Source organism: Accipiter gentilis, chromosome Z (assembly GCF_929443795.1).
Source record: "Accipiter gentilis chromosome Z, bAccGen1.1, whole genome shotgun sequence".
In the NCBI taxonomy this organism is placed as follows: domain Eukaryota; kingdom Metazoa; phylum Chordata; class Aves; order Accipitriformes; family Accipitridae; genus Astur; species Astur gentilis.
Window position 1 is genome coordinate 53,135,567 of NC_064919.1, and position 23,650 is coordinate 53,159,216.

Genomic DNA, 23,650 nt, shown 5'->3' on the forward strand with positions numbered 1-23,650 from the left:
CAGGCTATTGTCAGTATTGATACTGATCTAAATTTGGAAAGGTGGAATAAGTCTCTCTATCCAATTACTATGGGTAAGGATATGTTTCCTAGTATTGCAGAAACGACAGATTTGTTGGGTCTAGGCATGTATGGCCTCTAAAGTTAGTTAAATGTTTCGCTGGGTATGTATATCTTCACATAAGCTGACACTACCTGATTGAACTGCCTGAGCTATTTCAACCTATGACTTTTTGTTTTCCATGGGGATCAACAATTTCAAAGCTCCATATTTTTAATTTTCCCCTTCATCATGATGATACTCTTTTTATAAAAGTTGTTTGCAAAGGTGGACCTGATAATCTAATAGGATTAAGCTTGTACTGAGGCTTCTTCTAAAACCAAAGCAATTTTTGTATTATTGTTCCAAATATAAGTGTTTAGCTTACCTTAAAATTAAAGGGCTGTTATTCCCATCAAGAAAAGGATCTGTACCTTTTGCATCTGGTCTTGCTTGGAAAAACAGTGAAATAGAGTAGAAAATAGAAGTTATTAGTGACCTTTTATTTTTTTAATTAAAAAACCTTAGAAAATGGGTTGTCAAAGCTAAAGTGCCTAACAAGCCTCTGACAAAACCAGAAATGAGTGCTTTATTCTACTGAACTGGTTCTTCATCATATTGGTTAGGCCATAATTTATCATTAATGTTCTCCAAAGAAATTACCTCCAAATGTTGTTAGTGTAGACATTTAACATCACCTCCTTAGCAATGACAAACAAAAGAAAAGGAAACAGGACAAAATTATCAGATACTGCTGAAGAAAATAAAGGGTCAGCAGTTTCTTCCTCTTTTTCAGGTATGCTATGGATTCACTGTTTAATCTGAACTCTGTTGTTTAGTATGTCAGAAAATTAGGTGTCTCTGTACTTCAGATGGTTTCAATGAGTGCCTCCATCTCTTCAGGATACAAACTTTTATGCTTAAGTGCTCTGGCCTAGTCTGTCACAAAACTCATAAAATGCAAGATAAAGGCAATGAAGCACTCCAAGGTGAAGAATTGCCAGAACTACGTGTGCCTTAATTGACCGGGTTATTTTGTATGCATTCTGTTAACCTGTAGTGTCATAATCTTTGTTGTTAGGATCCTGTGCTTTTCAGTGTGTAGGATAGTGTAAACAAATGATAGGCTAATGCTCAGTATTTATAATTAATGACTTCCTGGCTTACAAAGTACATTCCTTTTCTGAATGGAGGATTGTTTCTTTAGCTTCTTCATCAAGCAGAATTGTTTGTAAATAGTAACTAATTCATTTTTTGAATGCCATACTAAAATAAACTAGCAGTTTATAACATGGACAGTTGAGATCTGTTGAAAGTAAAATATGTGACTGTTTTGACATAATATCTGGCATAAAAGTGCCATGAAATACTGAAGTATTTATGTTTTCATTTGTATTGAAAACAGAGCTCCCTTTTTTTTCATTCTAATTCTGAGTGAAAGTTTAAGAAATGGAAAAAAGTAATTCATAAAATTTTTAAGTCCAGTTCAAGTGGCTTGCCCAGCATCAGAGAGACCTCTGCAGCTGATGGGTGGAAGTGGGTTGGAAGTTACTGTACACTTAAAGTAGATTAAATGCATGCTTGGAACATCAATTAAGGTTGGATAGGCTTCTGCGTCTAGATGCATACCAGTGGCCATGATTAGACTACTCAAAGAATTGCAACTATTGGCAAATCATGACTTCAGTAAGAATGTCTATAAATTGTGGTTGGAAATGGTTAAAAATTACAAATAATTAAGTTCAAGTTTGTTTTGAAATGTCACTCATGCTGTGTGGGTTTCTTTTCTTCCACGTATAACTGATTTAGATTCAGGAAAAGAAGCACGGTGGTGGAATCCTTGTCCAATCTAGTATCTAAACAGTCAGTGGATCAGCTGAGTGAAGGCAAGTGGTTTATAATACAATTAAAGTGAAAAAAGCTCAAAAACACCCTACCAATGTGTACGAATATCCTTAACTCTGTAACTTGACTAGTGCCTTACAGTAAAAAACATACCAACCACTATATGGTGGGGTTTTTTTGAATTTGAATGCAAAGCTTCTCAAAATGGGGGATTCAACCTAATTTTTTTTTGGCTCTGAACATGCATGAATTGAAGGGAATGTCTTTCACTATACATTATAGGACTGAAGAGAGATTTCCATTTTGTTTTGTTTGGTTGCTTTTTTACTTAAGACAGCTCCCAAAACTTTAAGAATCATTGATGCTGTGGAATATGTCCTTGTCATTAGTTGCATTGGAATCTGAATATGTTAAGTTTTGTGGTTGTCTGTTTTGCCTTAAGGTGTTTTGGGAAATGGTGTCAGTATATTGTTCATGGCTCTGAAAATGCTGATCTCCTATTTCTGATTTGGGCAGAATCAAGTATGCATTTTTTTCTAAGTTGACACAAAAGAATCCTCTTTAATACTGGACACATCAAACTCGCCACATGTGCACTGTACATTCTGCAGCCTTGTGCATGTGGCTGGTCTTGCAGCATGGGTGCAGAGTAGCTCATGTCGTGTGTGTTAAGTCAAATGTACTTTAGTGCCGCATGAGGAGAGAAAGTCTGCCTGGGGCTTTCGGTTTGTTGAGCAAGACTTGGTGAAAACCTGTTTGTAATGTCTTACTGGACTTAAGAAAAGCCTGAGCCACAGTGAGTTAACTTACCATTCATCTGTAAAAGTTTTTACTAAGACATGGAAGAAGGGTTGGAAGACCTATTGCTGTAGGGTGATATTTAAGCTTAGGATCAATGGAAAGTACAGGAGAGCATACACCAGAATGACAAGCAGCTTTTGCCCTAGGCTGAAGTCAGCTCTGGCAAGATCAAAGGTTTTGTCTGAGGAGAAGCAAAATAGAAGACTTCTATTGGGATTTGTGTGTTACAGCTATTACTCAGCAGTTATCAAAATGGCAAAAGCAGAATTCTGCTTTTTTTTTCTTTTCTTGGCAGCACTTTCTTTGTTCCAGTGACCCCAAGAAGATAATATTGACACTAACTTTGCTGACAGTAAATAACTTTTCTTTCTTATATAGAGGAAATGCATGCTGAAATCTGCTATGCGGAATGCTTGCTACAGAAAGCAGCTCTCACCTTCGTACAGGTAAAGTCAATTGTTTATTTTGTATCTGTGTTTAATGGAAAGATGTTAGTACTTGTAAAACATTGTTCCCACAATAGATATGGTATTTAAAACGCAAACTTTTTCCTAGTGAGTGAATGTTATTTCATGGCAGTGTTTGAAAGTATGGGTAAATACTGTGCTACCCAGCAAAATCCTCTCTTTGTTTATATGAATAACCAAAGATGTTATTGATAGCAAGGAAACAAAAACCTAAGGTATATTGCAGTCTTATGAGGATGGTATGTTTAAATGACTTGCCTCACATCTGACAGTGTCCAGCACTTGTTTAAAAAGATGTTCAAGTATAAGGAAATGTCTTGTTTGAAAGTGCAAGTCTTTTTTGCACAAAAAGGATAGAATGTTTCCCAACTAACAAAACTTCAACTGATGCGTGCTTGTCTCCCAATTCAGTATCATTCTCCATGCACTTTTGACATGGTGTCAGGAACAATATAGTAATGAATGATTATAAAATGAGTGTGCCTTAGCATCTGAGTATGATGACGGTAATGAAAATGTAACCATTCAAGAAAGAAGTAGCAAGAGTGCTTGTACTAAAAACTTGCATTTGGTTGTTCAGTCTTGCAGACAAAACAACTGAGGTCTTTTGAAATGGTGACCCTTTTGTAGAAGCCAGAATTTCCTTTGGTTGATGATGCTGAGCCTTTCTTTTGTGCTGCTTCATTTTCCACATCATATATGCTGTTCCTGAGTATTTAAATGTGCATTTCTGAAATGCCTGCAAGCATTCCTCTTCTGTGTGAGTTCTAAGAGAAAAAATTCTGTTATGTTGAGGTGTTAACCATCTTGCTTTTCAGGAATTTATTTTTGATGGCTAGTAAGTACATTGTGGCTTTACTTTGACTTTTTTCTGGAGGTTAGTAAGCACACATGTTGGGTAGTACATGTGGGTACTGTTGATCAGCAAAGGGAATTCATCTGTTCGGGGGATTCTTTGGTTTGTCTTCTGTCAGGTTCCAGGCTCACTTGTGTGTCAGAATCGGGATTTCAAAACTTTCTTAAAAGTTCCTACAGCACCACCTGGTGGAGAGCTTTCTTGTTTCATTGATATGCATTGGAAATTCTGTTAAAAGTAACTGACTTTTTTTTTTTTCACCCCCTTCTTAAGTTTTAAAATTTGTAATATGCACCAGAGCAATGTTACACCAGACGGTGTTAACTTCAGTCTCAGAGATGAGTCTAATAACTGAAACACATTTTTAATGTTTCCAACAACTGTTAAGTTACAAATAAATTTAACTGTAGCTGGAAGACTTTTATGTGTGTGTTATATGTACAGCTGAATGCACGTTTCTGTACAATTAATTTTTTTTTCCCCAGGATGAAAACATGATCAACTTTATCAAAGGTGGCCTCAAGATTAGGACAAGTTACCAAATATACAAGTAAGCCATTAGAAAGCACTTGGATTCAGTGTTGGTGTAAGCAGGTGCAGTTGCATTAATACCTCCAAAATAAAAAGAAATATTTTTGTAGCAATCATATTGATTATACTTCATATGATTTCTAAGTCGTGCTTCTCCTTCCCTCCTTTTTTTTTTTCCTGCATCAAAAGAGAATGTCATCAGGTGCTACAGATGACTCAGGGAAGCAAAAGCAAAAATGAAACTTATCACCAATTTGAAGGAGGAGTAAATCTTGGAATCGGAGCGTTCAACTTGGTATGACTTTTTCAGACTACAGAAAGGCCATTGGGATAATTCTGTAGGATTCTTTCTTTGCAGATACAGTACTGTAATCCTGTTTAAAATTACATGTTTGTAAAATGGAGATACAGTTTTTTGAAGGTTTTATGAAATATGAAGACGACAGTGGCTTTTTGCATGCATGCCTTCTAGAATCTTTTTACTAAGTTATTCTGAATTATGTTTAATTCTCTTGGACTAATTAATTTACATATTTCTTAAAAGGAAAACCAGCTACATCTACCTGTGTGTACCAGGAATTTTTAAGATGCTTATGCTGTTGATTACAGGATACCTGGAGTGACTGCTTTTATTCCAACACCCATATGTATACCATGCTTTGCTTCAGTGGCATACTGTAGATAGGCATACGTAACTACAAATTCAGAATAATGAGCAGTAGTTTACAGAGTTTGTGCAAAAGAAAACCAGGTACATCCATGTCGTGGTTTCAGCCCGGCCGGTAACAAAGGACCAGGCAGCCGCTCGCTCACTCCTCCGCCCCCCTCCGGTGGGATGGGGAGGAGACGGAGGAGAGAAAAAAAAGAAAAAGAAACTGGAACCTCGAGGGCTGAGATAAAGGCAGTTTACTGGGACAAACACAAAAGAGATTACAACAACAACAACGGCACTAATGAAAAAAAAAAAGTATACAAAAAGAGTGATGCACAGTGCAACCGCTCACCACCCGGGACCCGACGCTCCGCCACTTCCCCCACCGAAAAACAGAGACCACCCCCCGGCCCGCTCCCCATTTATATACTGGGCAGGATGTCACACGGTATGGAATAGCTCCTTGGCTAGTTCAGGTCAGCTGCCCCAGCTATGCCCCCCACCTCCCAGGTTCCTGTAAAAATTAACTCTATCCCAGCTGAACCCAGGACAATCCACTAGCAGTTTTCTTTACAATTTACTACAGTTGCCTCTTCACATCTGTTGTGGCAATGGTGAGAGTTGATTTCTGCTGGTATGTTAATTTCTGTACCATTCCAGACTGGAGCTGTCCAGTTCTGAGTGTGGTCAGAACTCCTCAGGTCTGTATGCACCTGTCAGTCTTGGAAACCCAAGCAACTGGTAGATGTCTGTGTTCATAAGTGCTCTGACCTTTCCTATTCTTCATGAAGTCTCCTCAGTAGGAAGCTCAACAGAAAAAGTCTCTGCTGGGCAGAGTTGTGTTAGGATGAATGTAGCTTTCAAAAACTGACCTTTGAATAGACCTTTTTGTAGTGCTCACTGAAAAGGTGGTTGTGATCTTTGTAAGTTTTCTGTTGTGTAGTATGTGGAGAATGCAGTTACAAGGGGAAGAAAAAGTGCATGTAACGGAGTGCTAAAGAGTGATAACAATAGCTAGTATTTCTAACACAAGTATGCTTGCTGGTCTGCTAATTCAGTGCTCCCACAGTAGGAACAAGTAGAACTTTCGTGACACCATTGTGTCATTTGATTGCGGGTAAAGGAAGATGACAATTGTGGATTGTAAGTACCACCAAAATGGATAACACTTTCATTCCAAATGACCCACAATTTTCAAACAATTCTGATCAGCTGAAGACAGAAATATCTGTCATTATCTGAAGAAGCACAGCTGGACTCTGTCTTGCTGTTTCCATGCTGGATGGTCTGAGTTTCCCTGAGGGTACAGACTGATTGCATATTGTTGATCACGCATATCTATTTTTGAGTTATTTTGTGTTTTACTTTTTACTTATGTCTACTGGCATTTAACATAGTAGGTGGCATTTTTGGCTCAAGTTTATAGTGGTTTTACTCTTTTAATGTCTAATAGGTTTTTATTTACCTTGTTTTTCTTTGAAATATATTTCAGATGCTGTCGCTTTTACCAGGAAGGATCCTTCGACTTTTAGAATTTATTGGATTTTCTGGCAATAGGGTATTGGATCTGATACTTGTTTTTTTCAAATGAGTCTTTTCTCAGATAAAGGCTGTATGGATTTAATGTTACATATTTCATACTAACAGTGTAATGATCTATATTGTTTATCAGTATTGTAGTGTTAAAAAGATGAGAAGTGGTTTAGATGATGCAGGCATGAAAGCACACATGGTGATATCCTGATTTTGAACACCTATGGGAAATGATCAGTCTACTTCAGAGGTTTTGAAATTGCAATTTCCATTCCTTTTGCTGATCCTTAAGGAGAGGACATCAGCTTTCTTTTCTAGCCTATACAGTCAGGAATTAATGTTTGTCGTAACAGTAACTGAGGGGGAATCAGTTCTGTATTTTTCCACGCACAATCCCAGCCCATTTCTCTGGGAGAAGGAATTTCTGAGTACCATGTGTTACCTGTGGAATCTCTGTACATCTTTTTTTCATGGATAAGGAAAGTATTTGTAATCATAGCCTTGTTTTTGTAAACCTAGCCTTGTTTTGTAAGTATCTTACAGCTCTTTAAAACTCTTTTGGCACCCATAATAAATAAAAAACCCAAACAAAGCAACCCAGAGAGTAACTTCAAGTTATTAATGAGACAAAGAGTCACCATATGATCTTATTGCTTGTCCACAAATACAGTTCTGCTTATTTAAAGTTAGACTTCAGTAGAGACCGATACATTCTCTTTCTTCCTGTCAGAGACCTGGTTCATGCTGAAATTCTTCCATAATACACATTTTTGCCCCGACTGAAAAGGCATTAAAAGCTGAAAGGAAAAGAACAGACAACTTTGGAGTATCACCACATTTTTTTGTATGATGTTTGAATTCCCCTATAACTCATCAATTTCCTATGCAATAAAACTTCTGTTAGGTTAACACTTGTTTTCAGGCAAAACTGTTGAAATCTGATATGTTGAGCAGGGAAGCTCTGAGCTCTTCTCAACAATCCCCCAAGCAGTCAAGCTGTCATGTAATGGGCATAAGCTGGAAAGGGTGGGAAGAAGTTTCATGTGTTAAGAGCTGATAAGTCTCCATGAATCTGGATTCCTTTCCTCACCGCACACAGATTCCATTGTAGCTTCTGGAAACGGTATCTAGAAGTTGGTGTGTCAGCAGAGCTAGTATTTTGATCAGAACCTCAAAGCAGGGGCTGACTTGATGGAAGGAATTGAGGATAACGGATTCCTGTGAAGGAAGAGTCTTGCCAACAAGTAGCACTGGAACAGTTGAGAGAAGTTTTCACTGAACATAGATTTCAAGATGTTATTCCGAAAGGCTTATAGCCAGAAAATAGTGGGAAAGGGATGTAGACCTGTGTGTCTGCATGGTCTGTGTGGTGTTCCCATTTCACCAGAGCACTGAAATGCATGGGTAATTCTGTTTAGTGTTAGCTTAATCTTCTCCTTCCTGAGTACTGTCAGCTGTGGCAGAACTGTTTTGGCAGAAGGTTGTGTTGGATCTGAGATAACAAAATGCTGAATTACAAAATACTTACATCTGAAAGGAAAACTGGATTTGGGGGAGCCAGCAACTATTAATAGTAACTCTGTATACTGATAGTTAATTTTGCATGTGTTTGTGATGTTTCTTAGGAGTTGGGCCTCTGTCAACTACGGGAAGGCGCATCTGGCAGCAGTTTGAGGGCCATTCTGTGTACTTTCACCCTGTTGGTTTATCATACTTACGTCTCCTTAATCCTTGGTGAGACCCACTGTGTAGCTGTTCAGTCATGCTACACGTTATGATAGATACTGTGATTTTTTTTATCTGAATTTCAAAACTGTGGCCAATTAGCTTTGTAACAGGAGATTGCTGTGTACTTAATTATGATCTGAAACTATATCTCTGACAAAGCTATGTCTGCAGAAACAGTGAGGGTAGATACCATTATACCAACATCTTGTTCCATTTGCAGGGCTGTCTCAACATCCAACAGCAAAATATCACAAAACACTTTTAAGTTCAGACAAATCCTTATCCATAAATTAATGTCAGATATCGTAAAAACTGTCTCTAGAAAGAAGTCTTTACTCCCAAACAATTTACTTGGGAGTTCAAACACGTAGAGAATTAGTTGCTTTTGCCACATGCGGCTGAAAGTCACCAGTAATTCTGCGTGCATCTTTGATACATGTTTTCATGTTCTTTAGTTTGGAAGTATTTTAGTCCTTGTCCCTCAGGCTCATCAGGAAATTAAGGAGAACTTCATTTCTTTCAGTATCACCTGTACTTCATTACTGAGCTCAAAATTAGGAAAGGAGGCAGCTGAGGAATGTTTTCCTAACTTGCTAAAGCACTTTAAAGGGATTTCAAAATATAACTAGGATCTACGATGGAACAGTTTAAAGAGTATTCATATATTCTATTCTGTTTCTACTTACAGACATTTACTATCTTAAAAGCACTTAGTATCTTCAGGACAAGAATTCATGTTTATAGAAACACAATATGATTAAATAATTCTGCTTTTGCATAAAAGCAGTCATCCTTTAATCTATTCAAACCATAATATGATTTGGAAACCATAAAACTCATTTTTTTAAGTACATTGAGGTTGGTTTGTTATGTTTTCTAGGTACAGGAGAAGCCAACCTTCAGGAAGCAGACAGTCTCCTCGAACCCTACCTCCAGAAATTTCCAAATGTGTGTATTTGCAATAAATTTTATAAAAGTAACGTAGTTCCCTAAGCTTAAGATGGTAACTGGGTATTTTTCTCATCTCCTTTCAAGGGTTCCATTATTCTATTTTATGCTGCCAGAATAGATATACTGAAAGGAAATTTTGAAAAGGTAAATGATTTTTTTCTGTTTAAGGTTTTTATTTGTTCAGTGTTCAACTTGAGGAAAAAAATAGCTAATTCATCTAAGTAACTTATTTTAGTTGGACTGATAATTATGCTCTTATCCCTGTTCATGTTCAGTGTCAATATTGATTCCAGCTCTCTGTGTAAATGAGACTGAAAGGGAAGTTTATCTCATTTTACTAGTCAGATGTTCTCCACTTGGGTGCTAGGAAAGAATTTGCGCTGTAATTAGACATGGCTCTCATGTAGAGCTGCAATTGAGCCAATTTTCATCATTCTTACTTAACTACATCATAGGCGCAGTTGAGGTTCCAAGAATGCATAGCAGCCCAGCAAGAGTGGAAACAGATTCATCATCTCTGTTACTGGGAACTGATGTGGTGCTGCACCTTCCAGCAGAACTGGCTTCAAGCATATCGGTATGCAGACCTGCTCAGCAAAGAGAGCAGGTGGTCTAAGGTAAATGGGCAGGTGGACATTGTTATGATATACCAGTAGCCTCTCCACAGTTAAATTTGCATTTAATTTCACACAATAAGTGTAACTTTTGCTTTCTTTTGAACCCATAAGCAAAGGCACAATGGCACCAAAATGGTAGATTTAACTGGGTGGTTAAGGAGAAATTTTTATTTCACGTTCTGAAGCACCAGAGCCATAACTAAGAATGCTTCAGCTCCTTGAAAAACAGAGGTACTTAATAGAGTTGTGAGTAAGAAGCAGAAGAGAAAAACTGATTACTTGCATCTCAAGTCAAGTTCTAACACTCACTAATAAAACTTGGCTGAAGAAACTGTGTTAGTTAATTAAAGACAGATAAGAGCACACCTACTCAGCAGATGCTTTGCAACATGAAATGAGAAGGCTGCTGGAAACAGGGTCTCATGAGAAAAGTTGGGGTATCTACCTTTTCCTTGTAGAAGTGTTTCTCAACGTATGAATGAAGGACAATGTGCAAATAATTTCTGATACATCATTTCTGTCTATTGCTTTCTAGATTACTGTTTCATTATGCTTAGTGGAAAAGGGGATATATCCAATTCTTGACAAAAGAGGAAGAGAATAGTATATTCAACGTGAAGTGCAAGTGTCTAGAATAGAATTATGGATGTTTATCTTTTTTCCTCTGCAAAGTCTCGTTATTGAACTTTTCCTTGAATCAGTACTCAGATATTTTCTTCCGTTTTTTTTAGGCATGTCTCGACACATAACAGATCGTATAATAACAGTAATGGACTTTAGAATAGTTACGTCATTTAAACTCATCTCTTTATCAGTGATTCGCATAATAAATTGTCCTGTTCTTTGCAGGAGACCCCTGTAGCATTCTAACTTATTTAGAATATTAATAAATATGTTGAAAATAAAATTATAGCATAAATTATGTGACAAAGGAAATGCTAAATTGCTATCCACCTGCCTAAGCATTACTGGAAACACTTCACTGCAGCAAGTGGGGTGAGAGATTTGAGTCCTTAGTACATTGACAACCCAGCAAATTAGATGTGGTAATGTGTTGCTGTTTCTTTTTTGAAATAGGCAATATATGTATTCCAGAAGGCAGCAGTTCTATGTATGCTTCCAGAGGATGATTTGAAAAGGACTGGTGAGGACATTGTATCTTTATTCAGGTAAATATTTATAAAGCAACTACATGTGCAGTCTTTCCCCTCCCCCCCCTAAAAGTTTGTGACTTGAGTATCTTTGTCTTGTGTTATTTACTTCCTACTTATAACCATCAACTTTTCAGGTTTTCTCTTTGCTTTTAGCATCAGAATATTTAAAATGCTGCTTTTATCAGCAAACGTATGTCCTACAGCTCTGGTCTAAGTGGTGTGAAACAATATAAGATGTTATACTTCAGAGGTGAACAGCAAATCTTACTAAATGAAATAAGATGAAGTAAAAATTATATAAAACAACTTCTGGTTTCTGTTTTCCCTTCTTGTAGACAAGTGGATGGTCTGAAACAGAGAATTGCAGGAAAATCTATCCCAACTGAGAAGTTTGCAGTAAGGAAAGCACGACGCTATGCAAGTTCTCAACCAGTGAAGCTGATATTACCCGCCTTGGTATTTATGCTTGCTTTCTTTTCATCCCTTTAAAACAGAAAAGAGATAAGTATAATACTTTATACAGGGGAAGAATAATATTGGGTAGTATGTGTCTGCATTTTTTTAAATTAGAAATTACTGCATTCATGCGATGGGATTTTTGTGAAATGTACTAGGGACTGGATCATGCTACCAATTACTAGCAGTCCAAAACCAGAGCCAGATTTTTCATGTGAAAGTTCAAACATACAGAGAATGGTTGCTGCTGTCACATGAGGCTGAAAGTCACCTTTCAGCTAGAAACCTGCATGGTTTTCTAGCATATGTGTTCATGTTATTTAGTTTGGCAGGATTTCAGTCCTTGTCCTCCAGACTCATTAGGAAGTTAAGGAGTACTTCAGTACTTTCTGTTCTTCTGGTGAAAATGAAGATTGGGGTGGGGTTTTTTGTTTGTTTGGGTTTTTTCCCCACTTAGATCGAGTCTGAGTAAAATGTGCAGAAGTTAATGATACTTTACTAATGCTAGTCTAATTTCCCATGCTTTTAACTTCAGAGGCATTAGTAGTGCATGGTCTGTTTGTGTACACAGCATCGACACTTTGCATATGTGTATGCTAAAATTCTTGTACGTGGGTAGTTTAGCAACAACTGAAGATAAAAACATAATTTGAGAAGGAATTTCATAATGTTAAAGCTCATTGATGTAGAAAGAGGGGTCCAAAGAAAATTAATCCATCAGTTTTAAAATTCAGCGTATACTCAGTTACGTATAAAGACCTAAGTAATAAAGTTGTTTTGGTCTTGTACAGCACAGTGCTATTCAGTTGTGAGTATGTATCTTTGGTCTTGCTGTCAAATGCAGTATCTTTTAATTTAAGAATTTTTCCATCATGGGTTAGGCAAAAATAGTGTATGGTGTTACAGCAGTAGGTGTAAATTAGACAGGACTACAGAATTGAAAGGAATCTAGCGTAATGTAGTTGATAGTGTCAATAACACTATTTCAGACTTTGATAGAACCAGGTTTTTTTCTCCCTCTGAAAACCTACATAGTCACAGCACAATATAAGCAGAATTATTTCAACAAGGTATTGTATCAGCTTCAGAATGATGTCAGGCTTCATATTTTAGAGGTGTAATTACAATTCAAATAGAGTAGAACGAATTATACTCTTGTGTTTGCAATAAGTAAGTAAAGATCTTGGCAAAGTTTCACATTGGTTAGCATTAACTCTGTATGTGTATTCTCTCATTCTCTTTATGTGTTACAATGTGATAATATTTAATGCATTGAAACAAGCATATTGCTTACTCTTGTACCAAAGCATCTGGGAAGCTTTTTGCCAGGATTTCCCTTGGTTGTTTTTTTTTTTAAAAATAAGATTTTATAGGAATTATATTGGAAGTGTGTGTTGAATGTGTGTATTGGGACTATATTTTTATCCAGAAAGTTTTATCTGCTTCCAGTGTTGCTCCATATGGAAGGTAACAGCCTATACATTATAGCATCTATATATAAACACATGCACAAGTGGGTGTTTGGTTGCATGCATATATATGTATACTGTATGTACATGCACACACCCACAAATACACAAATTTATCTATAATCCTGTAGAAAGTAACTACTTTCAGCTGCTTCTTTAATTCATGTGGCAGAGTCCACAAGTTGAACCTAAAATACCCAGTTTTGCTCATGTGTTACATGGGTGATGGTAAGTTACTGCATGATAAATTCTGTTCAGTTTTGTTTTTAAAGATCTATGAAAATATGCAATAGAACCCAGTAAAAAGTATCAAAACTTTCAAAACTTAGAAACCCACGTTAACTTTGCCCACACACATTCAATGTCATTTTGCCTTTCCTATGCATAGACAGATACCCTTATGCAACTTTAAGTGATTATTAAGGCAAATGTGATTGTCTTTGTAAACTTGAATGTAACTGACAGAATGTCCCGTACTCATTGTGGGTGGTTATTTGAAGTCGTACAGACACATTTATTCATGGGCTTCTCAACAGTGAGTGTTTTGGCTTTGGAACCTTTCATATTGTTTAAAATAAGTTTTTGTAGGCAGTATTTATATGTACTCAAAATGTTCCGTAACAGCCTTCCAAGGGATACTCTTTAGTTAAATATTTATGCAATTCCATGAGTTTGTCTTGTTTGTTTATTTTTTTTTGTCAGGAAATGATGTATGTCTGGAATGGCTTTGCAATTGTGGGCCAAAGAGCAGACCTCACTGAAAATTTACTGGTAACAATTGAAAAAGAAGAAACTGCATTACAAAATGAAACTAGTAAGTGATCAGTTAGGATGGCATTAATAAGCTGGTAAGAAATGCTGACATTTTTCTTTGCGTCTGTCTGCTAATGTTCTGTGAGGTAAGTGTTGGCTCAGGTGATGTGCTATTAAATCTGAGTATGGAAATTTCGGAGTTGCATGAAAGTTGATGGTGGTTCTTCAATATGTTCTTTATCCGGCTTGATGGATGCTGTAGAAGAACATAGAAAACTCAAGTATGTGAGGTGATTAGTTACAGAACTTAACTGATTCTTACTAAGACATTCAAGTATCTGAGGGTGTTCTTGGACCATAATCAGCTAATTTCTTAAATGTCTGAAAAATATTTTTTCTAAACCCACTTATACCACAGATTGACGTTACTACAGAGGACATATACTGAGCAGAATATGACTAAGTGTAAAGGAAATAGTAAAGTACTATGCACAAGACTGTTTTTTTACTTTCTGGCAAAATAAAACATGTTTCCTAGTTTTAAAGTATCTTTAACAAATAAACTTTCACCATGGTTTTAGATCTTGAGGTATCGAAGCATAGATATTCAGGGTAATCTTTAGAGAATCAGTCCATAACTTATTTCTAAAGGAGCTTAAGTTCCATGACTACAACAGGTTTACTGCAGAAGTACTGGCTTTATCAGGTTTTATCAGGTGGGTGCTGTCATCTGTCATGTGAACTTCTCGGTAGACTTCTCTTTTGAGTTGTCTAGAACAAATAAATACTATCTTTTCACACACAAAACTCTTTTAAATGGTAATTCCCTAAAAATAATTACTCTTGAACTTAGGTTCTATTCACACTTATCAACAATTTAGCAAAAGTTAGTTTTGCCACATGATTAAAACATTAATTATGACATGTAAAAGTATATCAAATTATGATTTACATATACACTGAGGTGATGCATCAGAAGTTATACAAGGACATATGAGAAATGCATAGTGGTAAAATCTGGGTAGTATAATAAACTAAATGAGAGCAACTTGCAAGGCCAAGACTGAATTGGGTCCCTTAATTTTTTTGTGCTGTTCTACATATTTCTGTGGAATCAGTAGTGTGGCTCTTCAATCTCAAGTGTTTTTCCTTTTTTTGTTGTTGTATTAAAACCAAAATGTAGCAATATGCAAGACACCTGCAAATAAAGTAATGTTCCCATGAGTTCTGCGTGGAGGGTTCTGGCAGAAGGTGTTGGGAATCCGGTGCTGTATCATGCAGAGGCTTGTACTGTAAGTTCTGATCAGTTGTAACAGTGAAATAAATCTCCTGTCAAATTCCTAAGCAGAGATGTACAAGGTACCACAATAAAAGGAACAGAAGTAAAACCAGTATGTTTTTCTTATGGAAAGATGCAGTTTACAAGTAGAACATAATCTGGAAGCATATTTGGTTTTTATGCTTTCTGTATCTTTTTTAGTAATAACTGCAGCCAAATGTAGTTTTATTCTGGACTTTGCATCTGTGAACATGATTTGCTTTCAGAAATATGGACTCGGACAAGACAAAGACTCTGATTACCAGAATTGCTGCTGAATTGAGACCCAAAGAAAGTGATTAAGACTATTAGCACAGTGTGGCAAGGATACAATATTATTTTAAGAGACAGCTGTCTCTCAAAGGACTTTAAAGGACTGCTAAGGTGCTGTAAAAAAGTGTGTTAATTAGACATAAAGGTCATTCAGGGATTGAGACTTCTTAGAAAGAGCTGTTGATACTTCACTTGCTTCAACTGAACAGGCACAGCAAGGAATCTGTCAAGGATTGAAAGTGGTTTTATATTGTATAGAGATGGTAGAAGGAACAGATGAAAGACACTAGAATTCCCACCCCCCCACCCCCCCCCCCGAAATTCTATTTTTCCACAGTTGTCTCATCTCCAAGACACAAAAAGGAATTTGTAACTTAAAGAAAAATCATTTTTTTGTGTGTTTTATAATCCTGATAATAATATTCCCTCTGGTATAGAAGACTGTAGGAGGATAGTTCTCCCACATTTATTGCAAGGTTGTCTGCATTAAATTGGCCTATGCATTTACTGTCATTTACTGTCAATGTTTTGGCATAATAGCTTTTCTTCCTGTGGGAAATACCAGGGAGATGCTAGTTGAAGTTGTTAAAGACTGGCAAGCTTTTACTGACATCAGTGCTTGCCCCCCCTAATTTCAATGAATGAGTCCTTCAGGAGACAGTCACATGAATGCAATACCTTAGCCTAGCAAAACAGGCTAGAGAGAATGCAAAATACTCACCCACTGTGCTTCTACCTGTCACTAAAAGCACAGTTTGTCAGTTATTATCTGTAGAGACTTCCTGGGTTTAAACACAGACAGTAATAAGCTTGAATGTAGTGGCAAAGCACCTCATTGAATCCTAAGATGCTTTAGTCTTGCATGTTTCAGAACTGTTTACGTAGGATTTTTTTTGGCAGACTATTAAGAAAAAAATTAACGTGACCTTAGAGAGCTGGTAATTAGTTGTAAACAACGTGATCTGAAGGGAGAGTGTTTTGCTTCCTGAATTGTTAATGTATGTGCCACCATCTGTCTGTCCATATGTGTTTTCTTTCTTTTCCTTCCCTGCACCAAGCAAATGCTATAAACCAAGGCAACAAAAAAGGACCATACTTGCTAAGGTTATACTTCTGAATCACTTCGCAAAAGGTCTTTAATCTGATATTTTCAGTCTTACTAAACATAAAACTTTCTTGAATTTTCCAAATGTTATACACTACTAGTGAAGCTTCTTAATTGTTGAAGATGATGGAATACTAATAAACATGCCTTCTTGAATTTGTACTGCCAAATAATGCTTCTGAAAAGTTCTGCAGAACAGAGTCCTAGTGTGTTCTTGCGCTTTTCATGTTACTGGTGCTACTGGAGGTCTGCCAGCGCTCTGCAACAGGGGAAGCTATTAAGATAATATACTGTGAAGGAGGTTTCAGTCTCACTGTAGGTTTTGCTTCGTGTATTAGGTGTTAGAAATCTTTAACTGATGATAGTTTATGCCTGCTTTGTACTGACTTGCAGATACAGAAGACCAGGGAATATCCGGATGTTCCAATTTCTTCTTATTTTTCCTTAGCCTGTATCTTTAAAGAGAAAGATACAGATCTTATGCACAGATCTTCTTAGACAGTGTTTAAAATTGTGCCTGAAGGTTATGTATGTTTTGAGGTATAAAATCTGAGAAGCAAGGTCCTAAGTCTGAATACATATTCCCTACAGAAAATCTAATTTTCCTTTTTATGATGTCTTCAAATTGTTTGATGTATGTTGCTTTTACTTTTAGATCACAGTGAATATTATATGGATGATGTGTGCATGTTGCAGTTACTGAAGGGCCTCTGCCTGAAACACTTGGGAAGACTCATGCAAGCTGAACTGTGTTTCAGTAAAGTAATTCAAAGGTAAAAATAACATAAACAGACTTTTAACCTTTGTTTTTTGTAGCTTTGGGTCAAATTTCTGATACTCCTATAGAAGCCATCATGTTAGAATTTTGAATAATTAAACTTCAACATCCTGTTAAGGAGCTGGAATTAAAAAACCTCTGAAAGTAGTTGGAGAACCACAAAACTTTGCTAGTATTTTTCTGTAGCAATTTAACATTAATTAGCTTTATATAAACGTGATATTTTAGACCAAATAAATCAAACTGACAGGTAATGCATTTATCTGAATACATTTGGAATAAGTATTTATGTATTTGCAGAACTATGATTATAAGTAAAGATAATTCACATGGATTTCCTGGTTTTTTCAGAATTTAGTACCTCAGTAGTTAATGCTTCTCTACATAGCTGAGAAGTTGTTGTTCCTAATTGTTTCAGTTGAAAACTCGAGTTTCCTGTGTTACGGATTTTTCAAATACTTCAGGTGTCAGATCCATGCCTACTGCAATAACTTTTCTTTGTATAACCTGGAGTCATGTAATGATTGTAGTTGTAAACTTATTAGAATTTTTAGAGTAAATAGGCTGAAAAAGCTGTTTTCATGCATGCAGGTTTTTTTAATAATTAACTTAGAAAAATTAATACTTAAGGAGAATTTGTTGTGTATAATTCTATCATTTTCTTGCCATCTTGCTTTCTTTTGCCATTTCCAAGATCACAAGTGTGTTTAGTCAAGCACTTTGCAAGTTATAGGGCAGTGGGTTTTGATTGGTTACAAGTTAAAGGAATGCTGTTTCTGAAAGTCCTGTTCCAAAGGTAGCTGATACAGTGGAGGCTTTTAGAGCTGAGGCATCACAAAAACCTTCAGACACTTCTTCATAGAGGGGGTGTTTTGCATGAGGAGAAGTTGTCTGGTAGACTAAATGCCTACCTTCTGGTCAGCTTTGTACTCTACATTTCTTGGGCTGCTACAGTACATTAAGACTCTCTATCACATAAGCAGTCTCCCTGCTTTAGACATACTTTCTGTGCATCAAGGCTTGTCTTGGTGGATATGGTGCCCCTTTGGAAGTGTTGCTTTCAAAATACTGAGAGCTTTTCCAGTGCAAACTTTTTCGTTCTGCAATATTGGTTGATGTTATTCTATCCAGATAAGAATCCCAGAGTTGATTGTAAAGGACACAGGAAAGGCCAAGATATGCGATGCCTTCTTTACCTTGTTCTGTAGTGGCAAGGTTAGCTTTCAGGAGTTCCAGATCCATGAAACCTGTGAGAAAGTCTGGAACAAGCAGGAATTACCCTTGATGGAGGAGGGTCAGGTTGGGAAAAGCGTGAACAGACTAGACATACTTACGGCTATGGCAACTGGATACGCCTAAGTACATAGGACATTGGCATATATCCATGGGTGCTGAGGGAGCTGGCCGGTGTCATTGTGACACTTCATTAGCTTTGAAAGGTCATGGCAATTAGGGGAAGTTCCTGAGGACCAGAAGAAAGCAAATTTCACCCCTATCTTCAAGAAGGGCAAGAAGGAGAATCTGGGAAACTGCAGGCCAGTCATCTTCTCATCAGTCCCTGGGAAGGTGGAGTAAATAATTCTGGAAACCATTTCCAAAAGCATGAAGGTGATCAGGAGTAGTCAGCATGGATTTATGAAGGGGAAATCATGCTTAACCATCCTTAGTCTTCTACAATGAGATAACTGGCTCAGTAGATGAGGGGACAGCAGTGGATGTTCTTTGTCTTGAGTTTAGAAAGGTTTTTGACACCATCTCCCACAATACCATCACAGACAAACTGATGAGGTCTCAAGTAGATAAGTGGGTAGTGAGCTGGATTGAAAACTGGCTGAACTGTTGGGTTCAGAAGGCTGTGATCAGCAGCGTGAAGTCAGCTGGAGGCCAGTCACCAATAGAATAACACAGAGTTCGAGGCTAGGGCCAGTAGTTTTTAACATCTTCATTAAGGACCTGGTTGATGGGACAGAATGCAACCTCAGCAACTGTGCAGCTGATACAAAGTGGGAGGAGTGGTTGATAAGCCAGATCGGTGTGCTGCCATTCAGAGCAACCTGGACAGGCTGGAGAAATGGGCTGACAGTAACCTCATGAAGTTCAACAAAGGGAAGTGCCAATGGGAATAACTCCATGCAGCAGCACAGGCTGGGGGCTGGAGAGCAGCTTGTCAGAAAATGCCCTCGGGATCCTGGGCATCACAGTCAACCCCAAGCTGACTGTGAGCCAGCAAAGGCAGCCAACAGTGTCCTGAGTTGCAATCAGAAGAGTGTCATCAGCAAGTCAAGGGTGGTGGTCCTTCCTCCCATCTCAGCAGTGGTGAGGCCAAATCTGAAGTACTGTGTCTAGTCTTGGACTCACTGGTGTAAGAGGGATGTACTGGAACAGGTCTGACAAAGGGCCACAGAGCTGATTAAAGGATTGAAGCATCTGTCATACAAGAAGAATCCAAGAGAGCAGGGAGTGTTCAGCCTGGAGAAGAGATGACCTGAAAGGGTTATCTGAAGGGAGCATGTTTAAAAAAAAAAAAAAAAAAAAAAAAAAAAGAAACAGAGGGACAAACTCTTCTCAATGGTGCCCAGTGACAGAATGAGAGGTAATGGACACATACTGAAATACAGGATATACTGTTTAAACATAAGCAGAGTACTGTTTTTATTGTCAAGTTGGTCAAACACTGGCACAGGTTGCCCAGAGAGACTGTGGAGCCTCCATCCATGGAGATATTTGAAACCTAGGTGGACACAGTCCTGGACAGGTTGCTGCCATTGACCTTGCTTTGAGCAGGGCATTGGACTCGGTGATCTCCAGAGGTGCCTTCCAGCCACAGTGATTCTGAGAATTTCTTGTATTGAGGAAAAGTTGAATTTTCTGACTTCTCTGCTGATTTGTTCAGGCAAGCTAGGGTAAGGGTATCTCAGTGCTGTGTGTGGAAAGAAGTACTTGCATTATACTGCCTAATCCAATGAACGTTTTTATCTCAAGTTGTCTTTTTGGATGGTTGGGGTTTTTTGAACTGTTAAGTCACAAAATAGGATCCCAATCTTGGAATTGTTCATGGTAGATCGGGCAATGTACCACAGTACAATAGGAAGTAGGAAAGAATAATTTGTTGTTCCTAGGAGGTCCTATTGGCAGTATTTTACATCCACTCTTTGCAGGTATAATTAATGTGTACGGAATTAACCAGTAAAAAAAGGTTCCAGAGTGTTTTCTCTGGCCATGTGCTTTTACATGCAGTGATTGCATTTAAAAGTTAACTGGTCACTTGAGGAAAGATTGTAATTAACCACTTCTATATTTTTCTGGTTTTCTAGTGAGAAGCAAATAAAATACGATAGTTATTTGGTGCCCTTCACCCTGTATGAGTTGGGCCTCCTATACAAACAACAGGATGAGAGAGAAAAAGCAATAAGATACATAGAAACTGCAAAGTAAGTGGATATTTTTTATTTGTATCAGCCTGTAGATTAAGATTAGCTGAGTAACTTTAGCAGTGAAGGCATGCAGGAAAAGTGGGGAGGGACTCTTTCTTAGGGGGTGTAGTGATAGGATGAGAGGTAATGGTTTTAAACTGAAAGAGAGTAGATTTAGATTAGGTGCTAAGAAAAAATTCTTTGCTGTGAGGGTGGTGAGGCACTGGAACAGGTTGCCCAGAGAGGTTGTGGATGCCTCATCCGTGGAAGCGTTCAAGGCCAGGCTGGATGGGGCTTTGAGCAACCTGCTCTAGTGGAAGGTGTCCCTGCCCACGGCAGGGGGGTTGGAACTAGAGGATCTTTAAGGTCCCTTCCAACCCAAACCATTCTACAATTCTATGAGTTTATTTCCTCCCAGCCCCTTTGCAAAATACAAGTAATTACAAATCTATGGTCTTGGCTTGGAAAAGTTGTCTGATATAGTTGAATTTTACAGTTTCAAGAAACTCTGTCCTTCAGACACAGTGGAGCCAACAATCTCAAACAAGACACTATGAAGGGAAAGTGTCTCATTTTCATTTACACTTCAGAGATGCTGAGGCTCCACTGCATGCATGGAGAGAAAGGATCTATACCACCTCTGTCCCAGAGAGCATCTGTGGGGGGGCTTATGTCTGCTGCTGTAAAAGTGTTAGGGGGAGTAGGTTAAAAGCCAGTACACTTCTGACCACCTCCCTTCTTTCTTTCACATTCTGTCACAGAAGAGCATTAGAGAGCTAAATTTACTGTAAAGGAGCATGTTCGCGTCATCTGTAGATTGTAGTATGGGGTAGAATTTGCTCCTCGTGTGTACAGAGAAGTATATCAATCATGCAGTAGTGTTGTAAATGTGAGTTAGAAACAGCGTCCTAACACCTTTGTTAGAAACTCAGTAGTTTTTTGGCCTTTTTTTTTAAATTACATAATGTGATTTCCCTGGGTTTTATTACTCTGGCTGAGTTGTGGTTTGAAGCTGAACATACACTTTTAGCTAACAGCCTTTCTTTTCTGTAGTCTTCTAGCTTGTCTTTTCATAGGAAACTTCAGTAATTGGGAGGGCCATTGAAAGAATCAAAATAAGTGAAAGAGATGCTAAGACATGGATTCAGTTTATCAGGACAGTTGTTAGTACTGGTGTAACTCTCTGCTCAGTTTATGGGTGTAGCTTTAAATGTCTCATAACTCATCTGTTTCCTGTTGAAGGAACGAAGGCTGTTAAATTTGGTACTTCCGTGCATGTATGAAGTAGAAACAATCCAGGCCAAAAATGTTTTTCTTAACAATGAAGTTGTTTTTGCAGAAACAACTACAAAGACTACTCTATGGAGTCCAGGTTGCACTTCAGAATTCATGCAGCACTTGACAGCTTGAAGGTGTCACCTGCTTCAACACCTTGAATGAGGAGGGATGTTTTTCATGCATACAATAGCCTACACAATCTTTTTGCAATCTTTTTTTAATCATGGAAAAGAAACAACCTAATGATTGTTTTCTGTCATCTCTGATTTGATGTATGTTGTTCCTTTAGACTGTTCTTTTTCTGTATAGCACATATACTATATCTACTTGATACTTTAAAGAAGACCTTATATTTTGTTTGATAAAAATAATTTAATATTTGACTTGAATGGGGGATATTTTAAAAAAAAAGTTGATGGTGCAATAAAGTTTAATGCAAACACTTTATTTTTTTACATGAATACAGATGCTGGTTATGCAGTGGAACTGGTGATAATTCCTGCATTTTTTTGAAGGTTTGATTTTCTGCAGTACACTCGAGACCTTTTTGCCTCTGGAACAAAAATGCAATGTCTGCAGATAACTTTACCCACATTTGGCATACCATATTCTGAAATTTGTGTTCCAGAGGGAAAAAATCATCATCTTAGATGTAATTTCAGTTTGGGAATAAAATGAACCTGTCTGAAGTACAGTATTTTTACACTGTCAGATAAAGTTAAGCAGGGCTACAGGTATAATGTCTTTGCAGGTCTGTTTCCAAGTGGTTACAGGGGATATTTTTCAGTCATAGAAAAGCAGGACTACTAGGGACATGAAGAAGTCATGTATTCTGGATACTTGTCCTAAAGCAGAATCAACAGTCTTACATCATTCCTGACAGACTTGTTTAACCTGTTGGTTTTTTAAAAAAAACTTGCACTGAGAGAAATTTTGTAACTTACACAGGATGTCTTTCCCTGTGGGAGAAGACTGGGAAATTTTTCCTGATGTCTACTCCAAATAATTCTTGGCACAACTGAAACTGATTGCTTCCCATCTTTCCTGTCATGGATCTGGAGAAAGGATTGTTCTTTTTCCTTTTTTGAAGCAGTCTTCTAATATTTAAGACTAACCCCCTTGTTGGTATTCTGTGTTCATGGATTCCAACCAAAGTAAATAAAAAATTGCAGGATTTATTTATTTTCCTAATAATTGGAATAACTCATTAATGCAAGTTGATTGTGCATCAAAAAATTAATCCACTTTTAAACTTCGAGTTAAGAAAATGTGCATATTCTAATTATAACTTTCTACCAAAAATGTGTAGTAAAATTGATACATTTATAAGTGCATGTATTTTTCTTTTCATGTTAATATGTGAGCAGCAGTATCCAAGTAAGTTTCCCAATTCATTATACATACAGATTCTGCTAGCTGTCTATTCTTAAAAATAAGAATATTTTTATTTAAACTGTTTATTTAACTGTTCTTTCACTAATTGCTGCAAAACTTGCCCATTTCCATATTTTATTAATGCCAGTATATTTACTTCTGCATAGTAAATTCATAGTAACTATGCTCCTGTATGTGATTCTCTGCCTTTAACTCCCATCCAAGAAAAAAACAGAACAAAAGAAATAGGCTAAAAATG

General features: G+C 37.4%; 1 protein-coding gene across 3 annotated transcripts in view; it reads left to right on the forward strand.

Annotated features, from left to right (window-relative positions):
* TTC39B (tetratricopeptide repeat domain 39B) overlaps positions 1 to 22,526 on the forward strand; it is a 74,149-nt gene extending 51,623 nt beyond the window's left edge. For all 3 annotated transcript variants that reach the window (XM_049794714.1, XM_049794715.1, XM_049794717.1), the window contains exons 5-19: positions 1,849 to 1,925; positions 3,064 to 3,131; positions 4,494 to 4,558; positions 4,729 to 4,834; positions 6,684 to 6,749; positions 8,350 to 8,458; positions 9,333 to 9,400; positions 9,488 to 9,547; positions 9,859 to 10,020; positions 11,098 to 11,189; positions 11,510 to 11,630; positions 13,802 to 13,913; positions 17,204 to 17,321; positions 20,641 to 20,757; positions 22,079 to 22,526. In XM_049794714.1, the coding sequence (XP_049650671.1) occupies positions 1,849 to 1,925; positions 3,064 to 3,131; positions 4,494 to 4,558; positions 4,729 to 4,834; positions 6,684 to 6,749; positions 8,350 to 8,458; positions 9,333 to 9,400; positions 9,488 to 9,547; positions 9,859 to 10,020; positions 11,098 to 11,189; positions 11,510 to 11,630; positions 13,802 to 13,913; positions 17,204 to 17,321; positions 20,641 to 20,757; positions 22,079 to 22,175 (1,438 nt within the window). In that variant the 3' untranslated portion in view covers positions 22,176 to 22,526. The remainder of the gene's footprint in view (positions 1 to 1,848; positions 1,926 to 3,063; positions 3,132 to 4,493; positions 4,559 to 4,728; positions 4,835 to 6,683; positions 6,750 to 8,349; positions 8,459 to 9,332; positions 9,401 to 9,487; positions 9,548 to 9,858; positions 10,021 to 11,097; positions 11,190 to 11,509; positions 11,631 to 13,801; positions 13,914 to 17,203; positions 17,322 to 20,640; positions 20,758 to 22,078) is intronic.
* Positions 22,527 to 23,650: the final 1,124 nt, after the last annotated feature.